At 41.8% G+C, this 22691-nt stretch overlaps 1 protein-coding gene across 1 annotated transcript in view; it reads right to left on the bottom strand.

Annotated features, from left to right (window-relative positions):
* Positions 1-22691, bottom strand: part of ITGA9 (integrin subunit alpha 9) — a 236129-nt gene that overhangs the window by 108465 nt on the left and 104973 nt on the right. Inside the window, exon 16 of the mRNA XM_068405193.1 lies at positions 7434-7589. Within this exon, the coding sequence (XP_068261294.1) occupies positions 7434-7589 (156 nt within the window). The remainder of the gene's footprint in view (positions 1-7433; positions 7590-22691) is intronic.

Raw genomic sequence — 22691 nt, 5'->3', positions numbered from 1 at the left:
GGTAGGGATGTTGTGCAGAAAGGCTCTTGCTGTACTTATTCTTGAGAGAAACCAAGGTCACTGCTGAATTCCTCATTGCTTACGAGTGAAGAGCCGAAGGGGGGTCGCAGCTGCAGTGGGAAGCAGACAGGGCAGGTGACCCAAAATTGACCAACGAGGGTATTCCATCCCATACACGTCATTCTCGGTATAAAGTGGGGGGATCACGAGGGTCTCGCTCTCTTTCTGCTATGGCCGGTGTCCAAGGAGGACTCCGTCTGTTTTCCTGCTGCCCCCGATCCCGATCCGTGCGTTCCTGAATCCAGCTCTCGACCATCGCTAGGCCCAGGCTGGGCCTTCCCGGAGCCTGCCCTGCAGTGCCGGTGGTGACGTGGCTGACTTCAGGGGAGCTCAATCTTGGTTTTGTATATATATTTGTATATATTTGATTATTTCTATTATTATTATTATTATATTTTTTTTTTCATTATTATAGTTTATTAAAACTGTTATAATTTTCCAACCCAGAAGTCTCTCTCCCTTTTCCCTTTCCCTTTCCCTCTGGGGGAGGGGGGGGATAACAGAGGGCATCTGCCGCAGGTTTAATCGCCAGCCCAGCTTTAAACCGTGACAAAACTAAATCAGATAATTCACGTCCTACCACCTAAGACAGGATCACCCTCTAGTCTGACCCTCCCCTAGTACATATGCCAAGATACGAAGGACTAGATATCTGTGTATGTGTGTTCGTGTGTATACTAGCATAGGATATTGGCTATTGTTCTTTAGGAAGCCCATGAGATCTAAACCTGGGGATTAAACCCACATTTTCAATTATGTTTTTTTTTCCTGTACTGTTAAACAGGAATATGAACAAATTAGACAATTACTGGCCAAGCCTGTTATCGCTTAAGAATGAGCGTATAGAAACATGCATACCATCAGAGGCACTGATTTCCACTCATTCTTACTTCAGCAAGTTTGCTAATTATAAACATTTCAGAGGTACAATACATCTGGACACCTGCTGTTCTTGTTCAGTTCTGAATCTCTTCCAGACTTGTAAATCTTTCCTCTTTATTGCCATTCAACACACACACACACACACACAAAGCAGGCAAATGTAATACTCAGCCTAATCCCGTACATGCTCAGGGTGGGTCCTTTCCAGATTTCCTGGCATGAACAGCACCCAGTCCCTCCCAGTTCAGCACTAACTTTGACTAAACTTGTCTAGAACAGGCACCACTCAAGGGATGACAGAGGGAGGAGTGGAAATCAACACTTTCAGCAATCCCACTCCAACCAAAGGGAAAACAATGTCATTTAAGCAGGAAGAGTGGCACACAGTGGATCTCTGCTCTGCAAGAATAAATGAAGAAGATAATTTGGGAGCTTGCCCTGCCCAAGGAGGAAAGTGTTTAGTGGCAAGATGTTCCACCTGAAACATGGCAATTAGGCTGACTCCTGCAGTCTCCCAGAGACTTCCTGTGTGCCTGGGTATAAGTCAATTAATCTTCAAATTTTCCACCTATCCAGCTACTGACAGGTATACTAAGGTACTGAGGTTTTAGACCTACCAGTGAATTAAACTGCCCTGGCCTCCAAGACAGGAGCATTCTAACTCCTGCCCCCTGCCTGGGAATGGTTTGTAGTAGTTGGCACAGGCTAAAACCATGCCAAGAGCCATTCCAGCAGCTTACCAGGATGAAGATGTCACTTCAATGCCTAGAAATGCTGTGGGCACAGCTCGGTTTGTTGGCAGAGTCATGACCTGACTCAAGCAGGCACACAGGGATCTCTGCTCTGGAGAAGGCACCACTGACAAACCTCGACCACACTCTGTGTATGGACACTACATTTCAGCCTGTCCACATCTGTCATTGGTTTGTCCTTAGTATGAGACCGGGGGTGTGTGTGCATGTTTTAAAATGGAGAATGGCATTATTTGTGCAGCAAACCAAAAATCACTAAAGGTGTTCATAATTCAGCTCCATAAAAACTGCCAACCAAGCTAATTTATGTGCAAATACTTAACCAGCTTTTCAAACACAAGTACTTCGAATAAATAGTCCTCTGCTTTAAAAAGGTGAAGTTTATCCCAGAGACATGCAGGCTCAGTCACCCGGAGGTGAAGCACCGTACCCAAACTCTCACTGCAAGTCAGTGGCACAGCTGGGAACAAAATGTCCTAAATATTTTCTGTCTCTTCTAATAACTTACGAGCAGTTTTATGGCAGACCATTCCCAACGTCCTGAAGACAGTGACGCAATTAAATCTACTGAGAATATTTTCCTATAACAAAATGGTGTCTCCATCCACATAACAGCAGGTGATTTTATTACAGTATTTAGAACAGGGGGAATTCTAGCATACCACATTTTGAACTCTAAGATACATTACTGGATACTACTAGGAACAAATCCTCACTGTATTTGGCAGGAGATCTTTCTCCTTCTTGGTTGACATGTATTTATACAGTGGGTATACAAAAATAAATGTTATAGTACAAACCACTCACGACGAACTAAGCCAAACCAAGTTCTAAATACACATTAATTTCCCTGAAGTAAGAAGACTTATTAGTTTTTTCCAGTGGATGGAGGTAGCAACTGGATTTGGGAGGCAACAAAGAAGCTAATGGAAAGCCATCCTCAGGGTGGGAAGTTTTAAAGTTCATAATACACACTGAAAAAGTAGAATCTTTTTTTTTCCCCACCCAGTCTTGACCAATCAGAGATTTTCTGTTTGAGCAAAACTGTGCTGGCTAGCCACTTACAACGTGGAAAGCTGTAATCTTCTCCACACAACCAGTCTCCACCCAACAATTGTACAAGTTGCCGAGGCATCTATCAATAGACATATACACATAACCCTTAAGTATTTGCTTTTGCTACCACAAATAGTTACACCAAGCTATAGCAACCATAGTTTTGAGTAAGCATATACAAGAAGCAAGAAAATAATTAAGTCCTTGAGAAATCAACTGTTACTGTATCCTGGGCCAAAGAGTCCCTCAGGCCAGTTTACAGAATCACAGAATGTTAGGGATTGGAAGGGACCTCGAAAGATCGTCTAGTCCAATGCCCCTGCCAGAGCAGGATTACCTAGATCATGTCACACAGGAATGCGTCCAGGCGGGTTTTGAATGTCTCCAGAGAAGGAGACTCCACAACCTCTCTGGACAGCCTGTGCCAGTGTTCAGTTACCCTCACCGTAAAGAAGTTTTTCCTCATATTTATGTGGAACCTCCTGTGTTCCAGCTTGCACCCGTTGCCCCTTGTCCTGTCAAGGGATGTCACTGAGAAGAGCCTGGCTCCATCCTCATGACACTTGCCCTTTACATATTTATAAACATTAATGAGGTCACCCCTCAGTCTCCTCTTCTCCAAGCTAAAGAGACCCAGCTCCCTCAGCCTCTCCTCATAAGGGAGATGTTCCACTCCCTTAATCATCTTCGTGGCTCTGCGCTGGACTCTCTCTAGCAGTTCCCTGTCCTTCTTGAACTGAGGGGCCCAGAATTGGACACTATTACTTCATTTTGAAGTATCAGAGCCTCTTTGTTTACAGAAAATAGCCAATAAATGATGTCCTACAATTGCATATTTTGATTGTTTCAAGCACAGTTCATTTAGGAATAGAAGCAGGCTCCTTCACTGAAGAGTCAAGGTTTGGTTTTGTCTTGTTTTGTTTTTACATAGAAGCATTTTGCACTGCCTTACAGTAGAGGCTGCATTCTTTTAAAATAAAGGTGGCCAATAAATAAAAGCATTCAGAATGATATCCCACATCTATACACTCCTTTACTACTATAGCTCTGCTTTGGTCTAAGTGATTAGTACAAGACCAAGTACTGATTTAAAGGATGAATATCCAACAAAATCTTTTTCTATGATTATGTCATTAGGGAGATGTCACTTCTGGTGGTGGGCTTCCATGAACACTACTTCCAAGCTGACTCCTAAATGCTCAACATAATCTTCAATTCTTATGTTAAGATGCCATTTGATGGCTTTCTAACCTCCTTGTTTGTAAGCCACAGGGCTATACACTCTTGTTGGAAAGTCACGCATGCATGCAGGCAACATCTAGTTCATGAAAAACAAACTGAAATCCCAGTGAAAGTGATCATTTCAGCTTTAACATCACTTTAGTTTAAATAAAATCGTATCTAGGTGATTATGAAGTCCACATGTTTGCAAGATGTGTGGCTTTTCAAGTAGGTCTAGCAGACCTACAGTGGGATCCTGAAAGACAGAAGTCTCCCCCTTTCCTGCCCAGTCACAGCTCCCTCCCATTTTTTCAGCTATTCACTACTTCCAGCTGCTTCTCCTGCGTTCATTCACAAAAAAACAGCCACCTGGGCTTTTTAGCAAAATGTCAACCTCTTAACAGTATCTTAACAGCGACTTGAAGAAACAGATGTAACATTTCCGATTTCAAAATGCCAGTTCTTACTGGATCAATAGGATCTAGGGCTTTTGAAAACCACATACAACTAGCTATATTTAAAGACTTCAGTACTAGCACCAACACTAAGCTTGTCCACCTGCCCTCACCTGTGCTGTATCTTCTGAAAAAGAGTCTACCAAATCTGTCTTGAATTGGACTTCCAAATCATAAGGTCCCTCCAGAATCATCACATTCTTTGAAGATGTAAATCCTTTATTATATAAACTTTGGTTCCTACTATCCCTTTTGGCCTTTAAAAAAATTTCTACTTACGAGATGACAAGAATCCTGAAAGAGAACGCTATGTCCTGATTTTCCCAAGAAATTGGTCTTTGAGGACCCCGCCACCATGCCTCCAGGCTACTCCATCAGGGCTTTGTCACCATGACTGCCACGCTAACTCTGAAGCTCTGCCCACTTCCTTAGCTGAAAGCACACTTGCAGGCACACCCGATGTCAAAATCCTTTTCTTACTAAGCTAAGTGAACAACATCTGGAAAGCAAATGGAAAGGGATTGTTAAACTAGCTCCCTCTCATCCAAATTACACAAGGAAACAAGTCAGGGAAATTCCCAACATATTTTTGTTTCTTCTCTATAATCTCAGCATTTAGGTATTTTAATATTGATCCGAGACTATGCCTGCAGGGTAAGATGTGACCTTTTGAGTTTAAACCCAGTGGAAGAGCATTCACACAGTTTTGTTCATGTAACACTTAAGTTTTCAGCACCCTGCTCAAGTTCCAAAGATCTCCACAAATTCCCACCATAACATTTGTAACAGTACAACATTCAGATACATAACAGCCACACAATCCCTCTTCATAAAAATAAGTAATTCTTAGATGCATCTTTCATTCATACATTTATAAAAATGAAGCATACTTGAAGAACTACTCACTTCTCTAAGCACAAGGATTATAGCCAAATAATTTCAAAACACTTGGGTATATGACAAAGCAAATCTCTCTAAGAATTGCAGTTACTTTTTTTGAGTAGCATTCAGGGACCTGCAATTTCAGCACAGTAACATATCCTTACAAGCAGCATCAGAAAGTTATGTTATAGATTACGATGATGCAAACATTACTTAATAGGTATGAGCTTCCTGGGGTTAAAAACCAGATCTAACGATCCACTGCTAAAAGCGTCAGACTCCAGACAGACTTTTCACAGGTTTGTTTTTTTTTAAAAAAAAAAAAGTTTCCTATTCCCAAGCAATGCCAGCTCATAACTCTGTAAGCATGCTTTGGAAAATAAACTTGCCTGGATGCCACCCTGGGCAACTCGATCTAACTTTTAAGTTGGCTCTGCTTAGAGCAGGGAATTGGATCTCCAAAAGTCCCTTCCAGCCTCAATTATCCTGCAATTCTGACACACAAGAAGTTCTGCAAGCCACAGAAGAAGTCTGATTTCCCTGTGGCTCCTCAAGCTTCACATTTGAATGCTCTGGTGCTGGCATGGTGGGGGGTTGAATTGTCCTGCAGGCTCCTTCCTTGGCAGACTGTCCTGCACCTATAAGGACTGTGCTCAAACTGGAGTCTTTCAAAAGGTCACTAACAGGGTCTCTCTCCTCAACATGTCTGCCTGCTTCATGAATCCTGAAGGTGTTTAATACCTTCATAAGCACTGTCCTGATCACTCCTGTCAAAACATGACAAAATTGGCCAGCATTTTCCAAAGATACCAGTGAGGTCAAGACAAACAAACAAGAGAGGTAGCATAATCACCTACACTTCACTTCCTTAGGGAACAATTTGGGAGAAGGCAGCAGCGGAGGGGGGGGAAAATCTCTGCTCTAAATTACAAGTGTTTCAAAATTAATGGAATTCTCTTGCTCTCACCAAAATTAAAGACAAAATGCACTGCAGGGGAGAAAAATCTGTGTTCAGTTCTGGGCCCCGCACTTCAAGAAAGATGTTGAGGTGTTGGAGTGAGTCCAGAGGAGGGCGACCAAGCTGGTGAAGGGTCTGGAGGGTCTGTCCTATGAGGAACGGCTGAGGGAGCTGGGGTTGTTTAGCCTGGAGAAGAGGAGGCTCAGAGGTGACCTTATTGCAGTCTACAACTACCTGAAGGGAGGTTGTAGTGAAGTGGGAGTCGGCCTCTTCTCCCAGGCAACTAGCGATAGGACAAGAGGACACAGCCTCAAGCTTCGCCAGGGGAGGAGGTTCAGGTTGGACATTAGGAAGAATTTCTTCTCAGAAAGGGTTATTAGACATTGGAATGGGCTGCCCAGGGAGGTGGTGGAGTCACCATCTCTGGATGTGTTTAAGAAAAGACTGGATATGGCACTTAGTGCCATGGTCTAGTTGACAGGGTGGTGTCAGGGCAACGGTTGGACTCGATGATCCCTGAGGTCTCTTCCAACCTGGTTGATTCTGTGATTCTGTGTGAAAATAGGATCCTAATAAGTACATGGCTGCATCTACACTTTATTTTTTCTCTGAAACAAAACCACCCTATTTTAGCACGGCATGTCCTGCAATAACAGCAGGAGTGGGTTTCCCTTGCCACGTGTCTGAACATGAGGAGCCTTCAAGAAAACAGGGCAGTGGGCCAGGCAAATTTTTCTTTATTCCGTCCACCGTTCTCCCCTCAGACAGAGGGGCAAGTTCCCGTGTCCCCTTCTGGAGCCAGCCCTACCCCACCAGCACTAATGAAGGCTCAACCTGGAAAGGCCAGGGCCAAACCTTTCACAGGAACCTCCTACAGAAAGGAAAGAACCAGAAGGAGCAGGACCTTTCTCATCCTTTCCCTTATTCAGTCTCCTTCTTCCCAGCACAAACACCCTGAAATAAGAAAGCAACCTCACCTTGTGCTGCCCTTGTCGGCACAAGTCTTTACTCCGTCCTGGAAAAGCACTGATGGCAGCAACAGCAGGGACTGTACAAAAAGACTACTGCATGCAAACAACCCAGAGCTTGGCAATCCCCTTTCACATCCACTTCTGCTGTCAGTTCAGACACAGGCCTTCTAGGGAAATAACATAGTCCAAATCTGACCTGATTCCTTTGTGCTATCTTTTGTCCTTTCTTCCAGCGGAGAATGGGCTTTAGAGCAGGTAGTTCCTTGTCCTCTTTTCGTCTTTCTATCACATGTTCCCCAAGGCTGTATGCAGCTTCAAAAACAATTGGAGATATGACATCTTTGACTCTTTTCTGTAAAAGAAAACAAATAGATATTTCACCTATGCATACAGGCAAGCAGATTTTTATATACAACAATTATACATATAATTAAAGCAGATTTTCATATTCAACACTGCAGACAGGAAGCAGGCTTCTCTACTTTCTTTATTCTTCTCCATGACAAACAGGAATAAGCACCAAAACAAGTCAGAAAATTAAAAAAAAAGTCAACCAAAAAAATGAGTTATTCTTTTATGACCTACTCTTCATTCCACAGAAGCAGTGGCATATTTGGCACACCTATAAATCAAGCATTTTTCAATAAAATCAAGACATTTTCTTAAAAAATAAAATAAATTAGGAAGTGTTTCCATTAGTTCTGCACAATGTGGAAGCAAAGAGCAAACCACCTTTATCTCTGGGGTTTCTAAATCCTAGTCTCTGACTGAGGTCATCTCCAGTGTGCTCCGCTCATTAAAAGAAAAGAAAACTCCATCTTGCCTTGTTGTTTTGCACTATCAATGAAATTAATGGATGGCTAAAGATACCAATGCGGATATAAAACAAGATTACAGACATGCAGGGGCAAGAAAAGCCATCTTCCAGCATGGCTCTGAAAGCAAAACTCACAGGTCCCCCCACCCTCAGCACAGTAACACTTTCAGTACATAAAGGAATAAAGTTTTTAAGTTTCTTTATTTGCTATATTCTAGGCTTCATACCAGATGCATTAAATGGTGCCACATTATTCATCTGATGGGATGAAAGGATTGCCTTTTCTTGTTGTTGGAGCCCAAGCCACAAACTCATACCATTTGTCACAACATGCAATGCCTAAATCCAGTTTGCTGTGTGAGGACAAAACGCTCATTGTGCTCGGTTCAGTCCTGACTTCCAAAATCCAATTTACCAGAAAACAGAAGTGGCAAATGCTCTATCTTTTCTTAGGCAAACAATCCTCTTAAATTTTAGCTACTTAAAAACTTAGCCTGAATTTATCACAGACGAAATTGAGGCAATGAACAAATATCATAAGGAAGCACAACAAATCTTCAAATGGGCCAACTCTCAACTTCGCCTTGCATCAATTAGCGGGCTTCTCTGCACGCAGCCTGCCAACCACAACAAGTAATTGAGATGCAATGCAATTCAAATTGCATCTTCCAGATGTGGGAAACCTGGGCACCAACTGGTTTTCTGACCACCCTGTTTGATCTGTTTCAAGGCAACCATTTGCTCTCTCTAATACATCAACTAGTCACATATCTCTGAAGTCAGACAAGATTAGTGGCTAACCAAATTCCCAAATCATCAGTTAGCCAGATGAGTAATAGCAGAGACCAGGCTGGATGACATTTATCCTCCTGCACCTTGAAGCCTCCAGACAGCCCCTGAATTCCCTCCCTGTTACCAACCTCTGCCAGTGCCCTGTGCCCAGCAGCAGCCCAGAGCATCCAAAGTTTAGACCATGCATTGCTTGGAGCAGTTTGTGCTTTCTTGGTAATGGACACCGATCGACAGCGGACATAACGGCAGCTGTGATGGCAGCTCTGTGACCTCTTCCCCATCCCATAAAAAGGACCATGCATGCTCTGGGGCACTGCTAATCCCATCAGCAGAAGAGACGGCGATGCCTTCAGCCCCTTCCACAATCCCACACTTGGGGTAAGAGTTGTACCATACTGAGATTACTTAACAACAATACTACAACTCACAGAAGCTACTAGCTTTGCTCTCACAGAAAATCATGTGTATTAACTTAAGTGAGGATTGTATCAGCATACACGAATACAGAGAAACAAAATTCTCGTACACAGAGAAACAAGACTATAAAAGAGCATGCCATGCAGCAACAGTCAAACACAATAACTCATCAGGCAAATCACCACCTAATCCAACTGGATGCAACCAACTGTGTAAACACGGAACAATTAAAAAAGTAGGGAGTGGGTTAAATTAAAATCCACCTATGGTTTTTCTAGCTCTATTACTGCAGTATGGCAAGAATAAATGCTTAATGACTTCTAAGTGTTTTAATATGATCTTGCAGGGCTCAGTTCAATGCCTTTTGAAGTCAAAAGACAAGTTTCCCATTGACTTCAATAAATGTTGGAGTGTGCCCATATTTTTTGCTGGTGTCTCTTTCTGCTTCATTTTAGTGGTGAAATTGTGACTTCCAGCAGTTAGATTAATTACATATGTGGATATTCCCTCACCACAGCCATGGGGAAATATATTTCACATACCCACTTGTCTTTAATTAAGCATGAAAGTATGAATGCTACCCAGTTATTAATTTTGCCACATGTTCAGTCCCTTCTGCCCACAATCCTACAAACATGAAAGCAACAGTCTGTGGGATTTGGCCTCAGTAAGACAGAGGCAAGACAATTCTGCCTTGCAGGTATACCACAGACCATTTGGGATGTGAGCACGTAAAGAGAATAATGAGTATTTGCCCAAACACAATCTGGAGAAATACTATTTTAGGTTGTAAATACACCCAGTTTCTTTCTCTTCCAGTCTACCCGAACGTACCGCTTCCAGTGGTTGAATCATATACTGATGACACAGCCCACGGATTGCTTTTAAGTATTCCTGATTTCTAAAAGGAAGTCAAAAGATGCAATGACAATCAGATTTGAGATAGACTGAAAAATCCTTCAAGTCAAGGAAATTGTTGTGTTGCTTTTCATATCAGTTACATGGCCCTAATGTAGTGGATTTGCCAAGGGAAATAATTTCCACAAACAGCTTTTACATGTATTCACCATTTTTCACCATGACGCTGCTATGCTGAGGAAGTGTCAAAAGTTAAAGACACTTCTGCATCATGAAAAAGCATCCCTGGCAAATCATAGCACACGAACAGGATGGCTTCATTAATGGAAAAAACATCTGGAGGACATCAAAACAAGTGTAATATCCAAGGAGTTCACATTATCAACAGAAACAACCATGTAACAAGGGTTCAGTGAGTAACAGTAATAAATATCCAGTCTGTACAGACTGGATGTCACTAAACTGCTGCAAGTTTTCACTGTGCCTGAATTAGATTGGGGACCTGAAGCTGAGTTTCCCACAAGCCATCAGCTATCCTATGTAGTTTGCTTGTTCTTACAAACAGTTTCTCTAAGGTGGTGGGGTTTTTCCCTTCTCTCTCTTTCGGACCAGATTTCATTCTGGACATAAGAAACGTTTGCAATAAGACTTCTGCAGAAATCAATACACTTCAATCCTAACAAATTACCCATCCTGCAACGGAAACAGCCCTAGCCAGCTGTATCCCTTTGTCAGGATCTTTTCTCTTTTCCAGTGAGACACGTTGCATGACGACACCCTCAGCTGAAGAAAAAGGTGTTTTGGTATGAACAAGACGAATTTTTATCAAGGGTGTTGTAGGATATCCCTCACTAGTATCTAGCAAAGACAAAGAACTCAGAGTCCAAGAAAAGCACACTTTTAAGAGCATCTAAGAAAGCAATAAGGTGCTTCGAGATATTTCAAAAGACACCATGGTCCTGAAAGCTCACCCTAACAAAGGGCATGCTTGCCATCTCCTCCCCCAGAACAATCACCTCAAAGAAACAGACATTTTTAAAATGCTATGGTGGAAGCTAAGCATGGCCACATATTTCTTCCTTTTTGTTTTCTGCCTTAGCAGGGTAGAAGAAAGCAAGTAAGCAAAGCCTCTGCCAGATTTATGACTGCATTTCTGTTTGGCTTTAGCACCAAAAGGTCCTAAAAATCTGAAAAGTAATCACAGAACAATGATCAAATGTTAGAGCTGTGATTCTGAACATCATTTCCAATTTCCACTTGAAGATGGAGTATGATGACTGTAAGAAACAATTTTCTCCACTTTTCATAGGCACAGCCTAAGGCACATCATGACAACACAAACACAGGCAGAGATTCCAACATCCTAAAGGCACACTGCCTTGGCAGGCAGCCACTGCCTTCTCCAACCTTAACTTTGTGTTACCACGAGCCCACACACATCAGGAACTTGGCCAAATTTGGATGGAACAAGACAGGGTTTTAGTCAAGGGATAGGATTTACTCTGCTCATGGTGCAAGTGGTTGCCAGAGAGGACTGAATATCACTTCAGCTTTCTTTCAGCTCAGTGCCACAGTACAGTCAGGGGACTCAACATGAGCCCAATAAATCATCACATCTAATCCCTTTCTTCTACAAGGTGAAAGTCTCCAGCAGGGACTCTGGAGAGTGCCAAATTCCTTTTTTAATTATGGCCAATGGGCTGACAAATAAATTGATATGTAAATAATCCCCACAATCTACAAGAAGAGTCCTGCAGAAATACTGGATGAAACGTGGTCCTTTAAAGCAATGAATATGAAGTCATTTTCAACAGCATCGAGTGAGGAAATACAGGTAACTGTCAGAATGACTTCTGTGGTTGCCCCTTGCTTTCATACTTGTTCATATCTCTCTGGAGTTTCTCTCCTCTTTCTCTGTGGGAAAGTTCTCTGATCTGTCAGGCCTTTTCTTCTACTCCCTCTGACTTGATCCTGAGGACATCAACCCATGCAGAGATTCCAGAGCTTTTACTGAATTCAGCGCAGCTTTCCAGTACTTCTGAGAATCAAGCTCTGTTTAGTTTGATGACTAAGAATGAATTCAAGAACCTGGCTTTTAAAACACTCAACTTGAAACTTTCAGTCTAAACATATTTATTTCAAGTTTTAAACAAGCACTAATAATAGACTACAGGAATTTTTACAGCCTTAAACCACACAAAATAAATTTGACAATCCCAATTTAATAGATAACATATTAATGTGTAAAATGTATAAAGCCATTGTGCTAATGCTAATCCAGCATAACACTTTAATCAGCTCACAAGTCACTACCACAAGTCCTCAACTCAGTGCCAAGAGATAAACAGTTCCCTGTTCAGGGACATCAAAAATTACTCAAGTGTCTACCAGCCTTCAGAGCCAAAGGCCTCTACTTCCACAATTTATCAAATGAAATATCAGCTGTAGGTCTTAATAAAGATACATTATGGCTTATGAATCAATAAGATGACAGTGTTTTACTTCAAAATGAATTACCTTCTCCTATTATCTCAGCCTCCCTCTCTAAACTGTGAGTCATTCAGGATGAAAGTGCCATGCAATTCAATGAAAATATCAATTAGACAAATTGGCTTTAAACTGGAAGACAGATTTCCGTTCATTTCAGATGAATGAATGTGTACATCTCGTACTTGAAAATGAGTAAGAAGCAACCTTCTTGCCCTGTTGCTTGCAACACTTATTGAGTCCAAGTTTAGACCCCTTGGTGTCAATTCCCAGTGCAAGTTAATACTTTCAACCTCCTACTGATCTGTGCAAAAGAATAACCACCACTGTCCTCACAAGAGCCTTCCTCTGTCCTGTGTTTACTTTGACAAATATATTCTAGGACTTGTAATAATTTATTTCAGATTGGCGCAACTTTAGCATTGGTATCTCCCCACTGCAAGGCAGACAAAACACGGTCATGCCAAAATCGTCTAGAAAAGATCTAGTTTCCATTCCGCACACAAGTTGTTTTTATAACATATATATATATATTTTTTTTTAGATGTTACTATAGTTAAAGGGGAAAAAAACCCAACTGCAAAGCCTTTCCAGAGAAGAGGCCGAACTAGAAGATTACTTGGTTAGTAAAAGCTCATTTACAACATTATTGGTGAATTTTTTGTCAAATTAATAGCATATGAAGGCAATCAGAGGCCTGATGTTTCAATAATACATCCTTCTGTTTTCTCTTAAGATCTTGTGACAGCTACTATTCAACAAGTAGACAAATAGTCTTTGTTGCTAAACTTCAAACATTACAAGGCTTCTGAAGAATCCTGAAGTTTAGAACAGGGAAAAAAAAGAGCAAAGGATTTGCAGCGTGTCTCACACCCTCGAGTGTTATTTAGGGTTAGCGTTTGAAAGACTGGGAGTGCTTCCTTTGTCCTCTTCCCAAATGCACACAACTGTTTCCATCAGGTCAGCAACCCCTCTTTGCAAATACTGATAACATGAAAGACGTTGTGGGAGAGAAAAAAGCAAATCATGGAGGAATCTGGTACTAAATAAACACCAGGCGCCCAGGAGCCTGCATGGATTGAGAGGATACCCTGAGACAGCAAGGGAAGAGCTGTGAGTCCAAACCCCAGCTGGGTATGGTCACACTTTGAGTTTAAATAAGTGCTCACCATCCCTGCGCATCTGGCTTCCTGCTATCAGCTGGGGAGTGATAAAGGTATTACTGATGTTGGCATGGAAGAGATTGCAATCAATAGTGTAAATATTCCATGTCAAAGGTTACAAAGGCTTGGCAATAATATATTACTGATAATTCTTTGGTGCTAATCAGTGAGAGAAGTCACTCCATGCCACCCAAATACGATATTTATATATTAGTGAGCTCAGACCTCGATTTTCCAGCTCAGTACTAAAATGCATTATGACAATATAGTTTCACATCCGATCTATACATTTGAATGTTGGGTCTTTTACTGGACCTAATGTTTTCAGTTATATTTTTATCACCTATTCCCTTCTCTCTTCTATAGTTCACTTTCAGTCTTTCACTGGGGTTTTTTAGATGAAAAATAAAGAAAATTCCTCAACTATCTAAAATCATGTTATTCCCCTCTGAAGAAAACACCCCTCAGACGCCCAACTTTCTCCTGGTACCAGGCCGGACCAACCTCCATAACGTATAACTGGCTACCTGCAATACTGACAGTACAGAAACACGAACAATTAAAAAGTCTGGGAGCTGATGGGTATTCGTGAAATGAGGACCTGAACTCAGGTGAGCAAAGAGAACCCAAGAAGGAAGAACAGGGGTAACAATTCAAACATTTATTTATTTTATTCTCTTTCTGAAAATATTACCTATTTCAGCAGGGAATTATATACAGAATTGAGAAATAATTAAATCCAGAGTCTTCCTGCACATATGTAACCCTATCATATACTTGTCTTTTCTACTGGAGTTAACACGTCTCATATTCTGCTGATAAAAGATTTTATCAAAACCAAACTTTAAAGAGATTTCCTTGAATAGTGTCTTAAAACACACTGGGTCCAGAATATGAGTTAATTCCACTACCTGTTTCCCTTTATGCAGCATTTCCCTCCAACCCTGATGCATAAGCCAAACACAGGGGTGTCTGTGTATGAAGCTGTTTGAGGAGACGGAGTTTAAGACCCTTGGCTTCTGGTCATCGTATATGATAACAGGTCTGTGTCCTGGTTTGGCCCAAACCAGGCCAATTAGTCTTAGAGAAACCAAGGTCACTGCTAAATTCCTCACTGCTTACGAGTGAAGAGCCGAAGGGGGTTGTACCTGCAGGGAGGAGTGGATGGGGCAGGTGACCCAGGATTGACTGGCAAGGTATTCCATCCCATACATGTCATTCTCACTTTCCTGCTTATCACTAACCCACTGCCTCCTGGAGGTGGGGCCCAGGAGGGAGGGGCTCTCCTGTCTCCCACTGATTGGTACCAGCTTTGCCAATTTTCCAGTTAAAAGCCTGCAGGTGTGATGGCAGGGAGAGCTATTGCATTTTGCCCTCTGCCCGTGCTGGGTGGAGCTACTGCATTTTGCTCTCTGTCTGTGCTGGGGGGAGGTACTGCCTTTTCCCCTCTGCCTGTACTGGGGGGAGCAACTCTGCCTGAGAGGGATTTCCAAGCTCTCAGTCTTGGTTTTGTATATATTTGTGTATATATTTGTATATATATTTGATTATTTCTATTATTATTGTTATTATACTCTTTTTCATTATTATAGTTTATTAAAACTGTTTTAACTTTCCAACCCATAAGTCTCTCTCCCTTTTCCCTTTCCCTTTCCCTTGGTGGCGGGGAGAGGGTTAACAGAGAGCATCTGCCACCTGGTTAATAGCTGGCCCAGCTTTAAACTGTGACAGTCTGCTAAAAGTTCACCACATTCATGGACCTGGGGGAGCAGTGTTTGGTCAAAACATCACAGTTAACTTTAGTGTTCATATACTGTATTTGCTTGCTCACTCTCTTGCTTTTTTCCTGTACACACCTAGCTAGGGATAAAACCAGCTGTGCGTATATGTCATCCAACAAACTTTCAGTGCAAAAATCTCGCACACAAGCTGTCCTCAGAGCCAAGGACTGGGGTCGAGGACTGACCCTCCCAGCCTATTCCCAAAACCACAGCCCACGGGGGTGGTCAGAAGCCCTTCTTGCTGGTTCTACACCCCTTTTGCTGTGTGCAGCAGCTCAGACTGGAGACACAGTGCAGCCCCGCAGCTGACGGCTGCTGGTCAGGGGATGCTCCAAGGCACTGTGCCCCTCAGTCTTTGCCTGAGCTCAGCCTGTTTCTACACAGCTGCAAGCAAACCCCTACGCTGCTCTATAAGAGAGAGTAGCCATTTCCCCTGCATTCCTTTGCTCTCCAGATGGATTTTCTTCCTCTGGTTTTTTTTAAAAAAAAAGGACAGAAGAACCTTTCTGAGAACATCCCAAGAGGCAACGGCAAAGTGATCAAAAGGCTCCTCCCAAAATCTCTGTAGAGGACATGGGAGCCACACGGAGGGCTAAGATATAGGACACGCTCCTCTCCTCAAGAATTTCCCACTGACCCTCCCACAAAGTGGCTGACTCTAAATGCCTGCTCCCATTTGGAGGTGCCTGTCACTTCTGAAGGGGAGTAAGCATCTAACACAGGTTTATGTGAATTGAGACAGGATCCATACCCCTTCTTGGGTTTGGGTCCTAGGGCACATTTTATCTCACACTGTCATAAAGTGAACCTATCTCATATCTAGCAGGTCACCTTACTAGCTGTACGTCGAACATCTATGGGCTGAATGAGATTATGCTGCTGCATTCCCTAGATCTGCAGTGGATTTGTTTGAGAAAAGCATTGGTCTGTACCACCTGGCAGGTGGCCAGATGTCCCCTCAGTTCTAACCCTGGTATCTCAAATGGTCAAGGTTGTTGAATATCTGCTAGAAGAGTCAGGGCAGAAGACAAAGCCTGGATGGCTATGAAACACCGCAACAGTAGTGGAAAAAACATTTTGATGGATACTTCATTTTAAGGTGACTAGAATTGAAGGCCTGACAATAAGCTGTTATGATCCTTTCAATGCCATTGTGACAAAAAACATTTCATCAATACAGCTTTATAAGAAACACATGTATGGAACAAAGAAATGTTCTACTTTAGCCCAGTATCCTACAAAAAACAGCTAAAGGAAAAAAAAACAGTAGCATTGTGTCAGGATTGAAAGTAAGCAGAATCATCCTCAGTAGAAGAGGACAGAGACAGATGAAAGAAGGTTATTACTGACATTTTTACTGACAGTATTTTAATTCAGTTGAGTAGAGCTGATAGAAATGGTCCTTGGAAGTCTTGAAAGAAAGCAACACACTACTCAGCCTGCCTGCATGCATCTGAGAAAGAAAGGCTTAGTGCATGAGAAGAATGGTGTTCATATACTTTCATTGACATATTACTGAGATGAGAACAGTTTACTTAAGAAATCTGGAGGTATTTACACACACAAATATAAATTCTTCTTTCAGTCACAGGAGAATGGATAGCTCTACAACGGGGGCCTGGGAGGAGTGTTGCAATAATGTGACCCAAGTCTATTCTTCCACTATTAAATAGAGGAGGTAGTATTTCTTTGTCTAATCCTCTTGAGAGTAGGATTTAAAATCAATATGGGTAAAATGAAAAAGTGTTATGACTTTCTAATTTGCCACATGAATTTAAAAACATGAACAGAGCTCCTCTGTGACATCTACTTGTATGGTTAATATCAATTCATGTTTTACATGCCAGGTACCTGCTAGAAACCTTCTGAAACCAGGACCCACAGTTTCAGCTCTTTACTCCTCTGTGCTATGCCTTCTGTATGCATATGAGCTGCGGTATCTGAAGAGGGTGAGGGAACCATATTGTTCTGGAAACAATGAAATCCCTAAGAATGACAAATTCCCATTCACTATTCTGTAACAACCTAATTAATCCAATTAATTATTTATTAATAGGAATTAATATTACTAACCAAGTAATGTTGAGGAGAAGAGTGGAAGGAAACTTATCCATTACATAGCACAAGCATTATAGACGACTCCAAGGACATGTCACCAGCCTCTACGTCTCCCATCCTGCACATACCTACATACCAGCACACTGACGACCACCTCAGTAACACCCTGCTTCCATGTCATCTCCCTCCCCACCACTTTCTTCCTCTTCTCCCTTCTCCTCTGATCACCCAGACACCACTTCATGAACACCCTCCTCTCTTCAGGCTCTCAGCCTCTGCTCACAACCAACACAAAACCAAAAGGAAGAAAAGGAAGAAATCAGGACATTTCAGGAACCTCACAGTCATGTTAGTCCATTTACATCTGAAATGATGACTGAATGGAAAGCTCGCCATTCATTTCAGCAAGGATAAGGCTTTTCCCTTTGTTTCACTGATCATTCACGAAGAGGCTGAGCTTCCCGCTCAGCAATCACGTCAGCGGATACGGCTGCCCGACTCTGAGAGATGGCCAGGCTGGAGGATATTGTACGATGACAAAGGGTGATTGTTTAAACCTGTGGATGGGAGCAGCATGAACAAGTGTTTCTCAGGGGAACTAAGGAAAAATAAAACTTTCTCTTTGAGTTCCGCTGACTGTAAAAACAAACAAGGCAAATGTTTCCACAAATAAGTGCAAATCATACAGTTTCCCAGATGAAAGCCAAGAGCTCTACTCTGAAGCTGGAGATGCATTCACAGGGAATGGAAAAAATGGCCCTTTACAACAGCAATACTGCATTTACCATAAAAAGGTTTTAAACGAATATGATTAAATGCAGGTATTGCCACTTCACACATCTGCAGTCTGCACTTGGTTACTTTTGATTATTTCATACATTATCCACCAGGACAAGAGTGCTAATCCTAACAGCAGCACTTCCTCAAAGCCTCGTCTCTCACTTCCACACCATGTAACACTTCGGTGGCAACAGAAATTTATGACCTACACAGAAGACTACTCTAGACGATCTGCAGTGACTCTAAACGGATAACTGGAATATGCCGTGGTTTGGGGCAAGGGAAGAGATGCCAGCAAAGCTGGGAAAGGGCAGAGCTAGCCCCTACCCAACTGTAGGCCCTGGCAGCTAAATACATGCAAATCCTTGGGGAGAGGTCTGAAAGAGATTATAACCAGTGGGAGTAATAAGGGAGAAAGTATCAGAAGAGGGGCATTGGGGATTGGCTTATTTATAAATTCTGTTTTCAGGAAGACATAATATAACAAAAATTCATAAAAATAAAAGTTTATCTGCATTAGATATTATCTCATATTGTAAAGCTGTAAAATAATCTTGATCTTTCCAGATTATTCTTTTGAACAGAAGCATCGACCTCTTACCTAATGGAGGCAGACTCACCCTGAGAGCTGATTTTTTTGTGGGTGTGTTCAACACATCAGGCTGAGATACAAAACTACACAAATGACAGAATGGAGAGAGACTGAAATCTTGTCTTTATCAGGCAACAAAAAACACTTTCGATTCCAAAGACAGCAACGTTGTCTGACTTCCAAACCACTTCACCTGTGAACTGCTCACAGTATACCTGAAAGCGTGTGCAGGCAATAGCCGCCAGCACCCAATGAGCAGAAATAGCTTGTGCTATATTTCAGCAACATTCCAACTGTTGGAGGCTCGGTGGGTTCATCTGCTAATTCCACTTTTTCACTGCAAAAAGTAACTTCACATTAATCTCAACAAGACATGACAGCACACTAAGCACTATGTACCGTTATCAGGAAACTCATCTCTTCTGCAGTTCCTCTTTTTGCCCAGCTGCTCTCCTTGGGTGTCCCAGAAATAACCACTGTTTTCCTCCCTATCATCATCATTTGCGTGGTACCACGAGCACACTGTACACTTTTTGTAAAGGGTTGTCATACAAAACGACCTCTTCTGCAAAGGGCTACCCATTAAAACCCAAAAGGCAATACCGTGGAGAAAGGCATCTTTCCAGGTCTCAGGCATAAGCCAACTGGAACCGGTTGCATGGTGGGGGCCAATAACACCTCTGACAGTGACCGTGGCAGACTCTTGCCAGGAGGCAGCTTGCAACATCACCAGCCAAAGAAGTACTGTTTCGACCCTCATCTCCAGCTCCAAAGTGAACAAGAGCTGTTCACTGCCCTCCAAACTGGGAGTACGTAGCACGGTATCACTGCTCTTGGGTAATTCAGCTTTCAAAGCTGCATGCTCGGCGGCACCAGGCTTGGAAGCAGCTTTGTTGCAGCGCACAGCACCAACAGCAATAAATACACTCACCCTAGCTATGAAACTAGGTCAAAGCTGAAGCTGTTTCATTTTAAGGAGTGAAGCCTTTCTTTAATTTTCTTACTGCATGAACTTTTGGAATGTATTTTTGCAGGGTCTGTTCATTTCCAAATTGGCTAGAATGCACCGCTCAAATAAGAGCAGATCAGAGAACAGTAAGCATGTCAGAGGAAAAACATCAGACAGTGCAAGGAGCAACTGTGGAGGCCAGGGAGTACTTGGAGAGAGCTGCAAGTGCATCAGAATCGTGGTACTCATAGCTTGGGAAAGACAAAGCAAAGGGGAGGTGGAGAAGAAAAGGAAAGCAAAGCCACAGGCCAGGATGGCAAAGCTCCGACCCTGCAAGCAGCACATACCAAATCCTGAAAAATCACCACCAGCCCTCTCTAAATGCTTAGTGACAGCTAAAGGAAACAAAAGAAAAATGGCTGTGTAGGAAGCTTCAGTGGTCAGATTCAAGACACAAAGAGAGAGTCTTTGATGGAACAGTCACAGGTCAGAAGTGTGCATCAGACTGGCAGCACAGTCTGCTCAAGCACCAACTCATGTTGCATGGTTTTGCCTAGACTTGGACATTTACAGCAGCATGTTATATCACAGAACTCTGCTGTGAATGTATTAAAATACATACCCACTGGCAAGTTGTAATATTTTTACCTTTATCTTAATATCTGTATTACTTATTCAGAAATCGTATCTTCAATCCCAGACACAAAGTACATCCTGCTCTTTTTTATCCCACTGGCTGTAGGATTTTGTCCTATCTATCTGCTTTGGTACTGCTTCAAAAACCCAGTACAGAGAAACTGATATTGCTCTGTTATAATTTGTCCCAATTTTATCAACAGGAAACTCTTAGAAACAAACACTGGGATACTAACGATGGTCCTTGAAATTCTCAGTTTTGTAAAAATAAATGATCCTAAGAGGCAGTAACAGACTGTATCATTTAGTCTGCCTACTTGTAGATCCCAGACATTACATTACATTTGTTAATCTTCCACTATATGAAATAATTTGCTTAGTTACAGCATATTTTCCAGAAATGCATCTAGTTAGGTCCTATAATAATCCCTCTTGAACTTAAAAAGTCCTGGGTCTGACTTCTTTAAATGCATGTGGCATCACCTTTCAGTCACAGGTTTTTGTCATGCCTTTCTCTACTAGATTACAAATACCTTCTTAGGTGCCCCTTGGCCTTCGTTAAAATAAATGCTGTGACTAGTTCAGATTTCTAAGTGAGGCCTTCTCTTGGACACTTGAACAGGTTTTATAGTTGTTTACAACATCGTCTAAACAGAAAGCATCTCATCAGTGAACACACAACTCTAACCCTGGCCAAAGCAGTGATCTCTGCAGAAGCAGAATCACTCCAAGGTACCATGCTCTCTGTTCGTATACCCAAAGAACTTATTATTCCTTTTTGCCAACCATCATGCTGGGAAGTTGTGTTAAATTGTTGGTCTGCTATGACCCTGAAATCCTTCTCAAGTCCCCCGCTTTCCAGGAGATAAGGCCCTTCCCCCTTTGTAGGTGGGACCTGCATTCTTCATTCCTGGATGTATGACCTCACACTTAGCTGGATTAAAATAAACTTTGCTTGAGTGGCTCAGTTTAGTAGCTGATCTAAAGCACTTTATAAAAAATTTCCTATTCTCCCCTTTTAACCAAGTATTTTTGTGTTATCTGCAAAATGCAGAAGTAATTTTGTATTTATTTTCAGATCTTTAATGACTATACTATTTTTAAGCTTTCTATTGATTCCTGAAGAATGCCATTAGAAGTAATTCCACTTAATAACCCTATACTGACATCACCTTTTTCAGATCAGCCTGCTGTCCAAATATTAACTTTTATATAGAGAGATTTTGTACAATCCTTTTTTATTTTAAATCATAGCGCTTAAAATGCTAAGTAAAATTGAAAGCCACTAAACCTGTGTCACATCTTCACAGCTACCTTCACTGAGCAAACTCATTATTTCATTACTTAGGGTTTTTCTGTTCTTTTTTTTTATCAAACTGTATTTGTTCCTGTAATATCTTGAGCAACCACCTAACGTATCTGCATTTCCATTATATTGCTTGTATGATGATGTCAATCTACAGCCCTTCAGATCAGCTTTCGTACCCTTTTTTAGTATATTGACACTTTAAAACCCTTAAAGCTTGCTGGAATTTCCCTTGCATTGCAAGAATTAGGAAAAGTTAACAATACGGAGCCAGAGGGCTCTTCAGCTGGTCTTTGGGACTCTTAAGTTTCCAGACCATTTTAATGTGTTTATTTCTGGTAAACAGTATTTGACATCGTTCATATTTACAAATGCATTAAAAGCACAGCATAAACTTAATGCAATATGAGTGCATTCTCCTCCTCCTTTACAAAATGCATAAGTATTTAATGAAGCACTTTTGCCTTTGTGTATGAACAGTTTTATTACCATGATCAAATGGTGGGCCAGTATTATTGCTAGGATTTATTTCATTAATGCATCACAACTTTATTCTGAAGAGGCTGTAATCACAGAGGAAAAGACTCCCACATAAATTCTGAAGGGACGAAGCACAGCTGCTGTACCACAAGTACTGATGGCCCCATTACGGATGTGGTGGAGTAGCCAGGCAATAGGTCAGAAATGTTTTATCATCTTAAGAGAACAACATAGGAAGGGACGTGAGCTGAGAAACCTCTCTAGAAATGCACTGTACCTCTTCCTTTTCTTTGTAAAAATAAATGTATGTAACCAAACACCTACACTCAGCTTCCTCA

Source organism: Nyctibius grandis, chromosome 7 (assembly GCF_013368605.1).
Source record: "Nyctibius grandis isolate bNycGra1 chromosome 7, bNycGra1.pri, whole genome shotgun sequence".
Lineage (NCBI taxonomy): Eukaryota > Metazoa > Chordata > Aves > Nyctibiiformes > Nyctibiidae > Nyctibius > Nyctibius grandis.
This window is presented reverse-complemented; position numbering and strand designations above follow the sequence as displayed.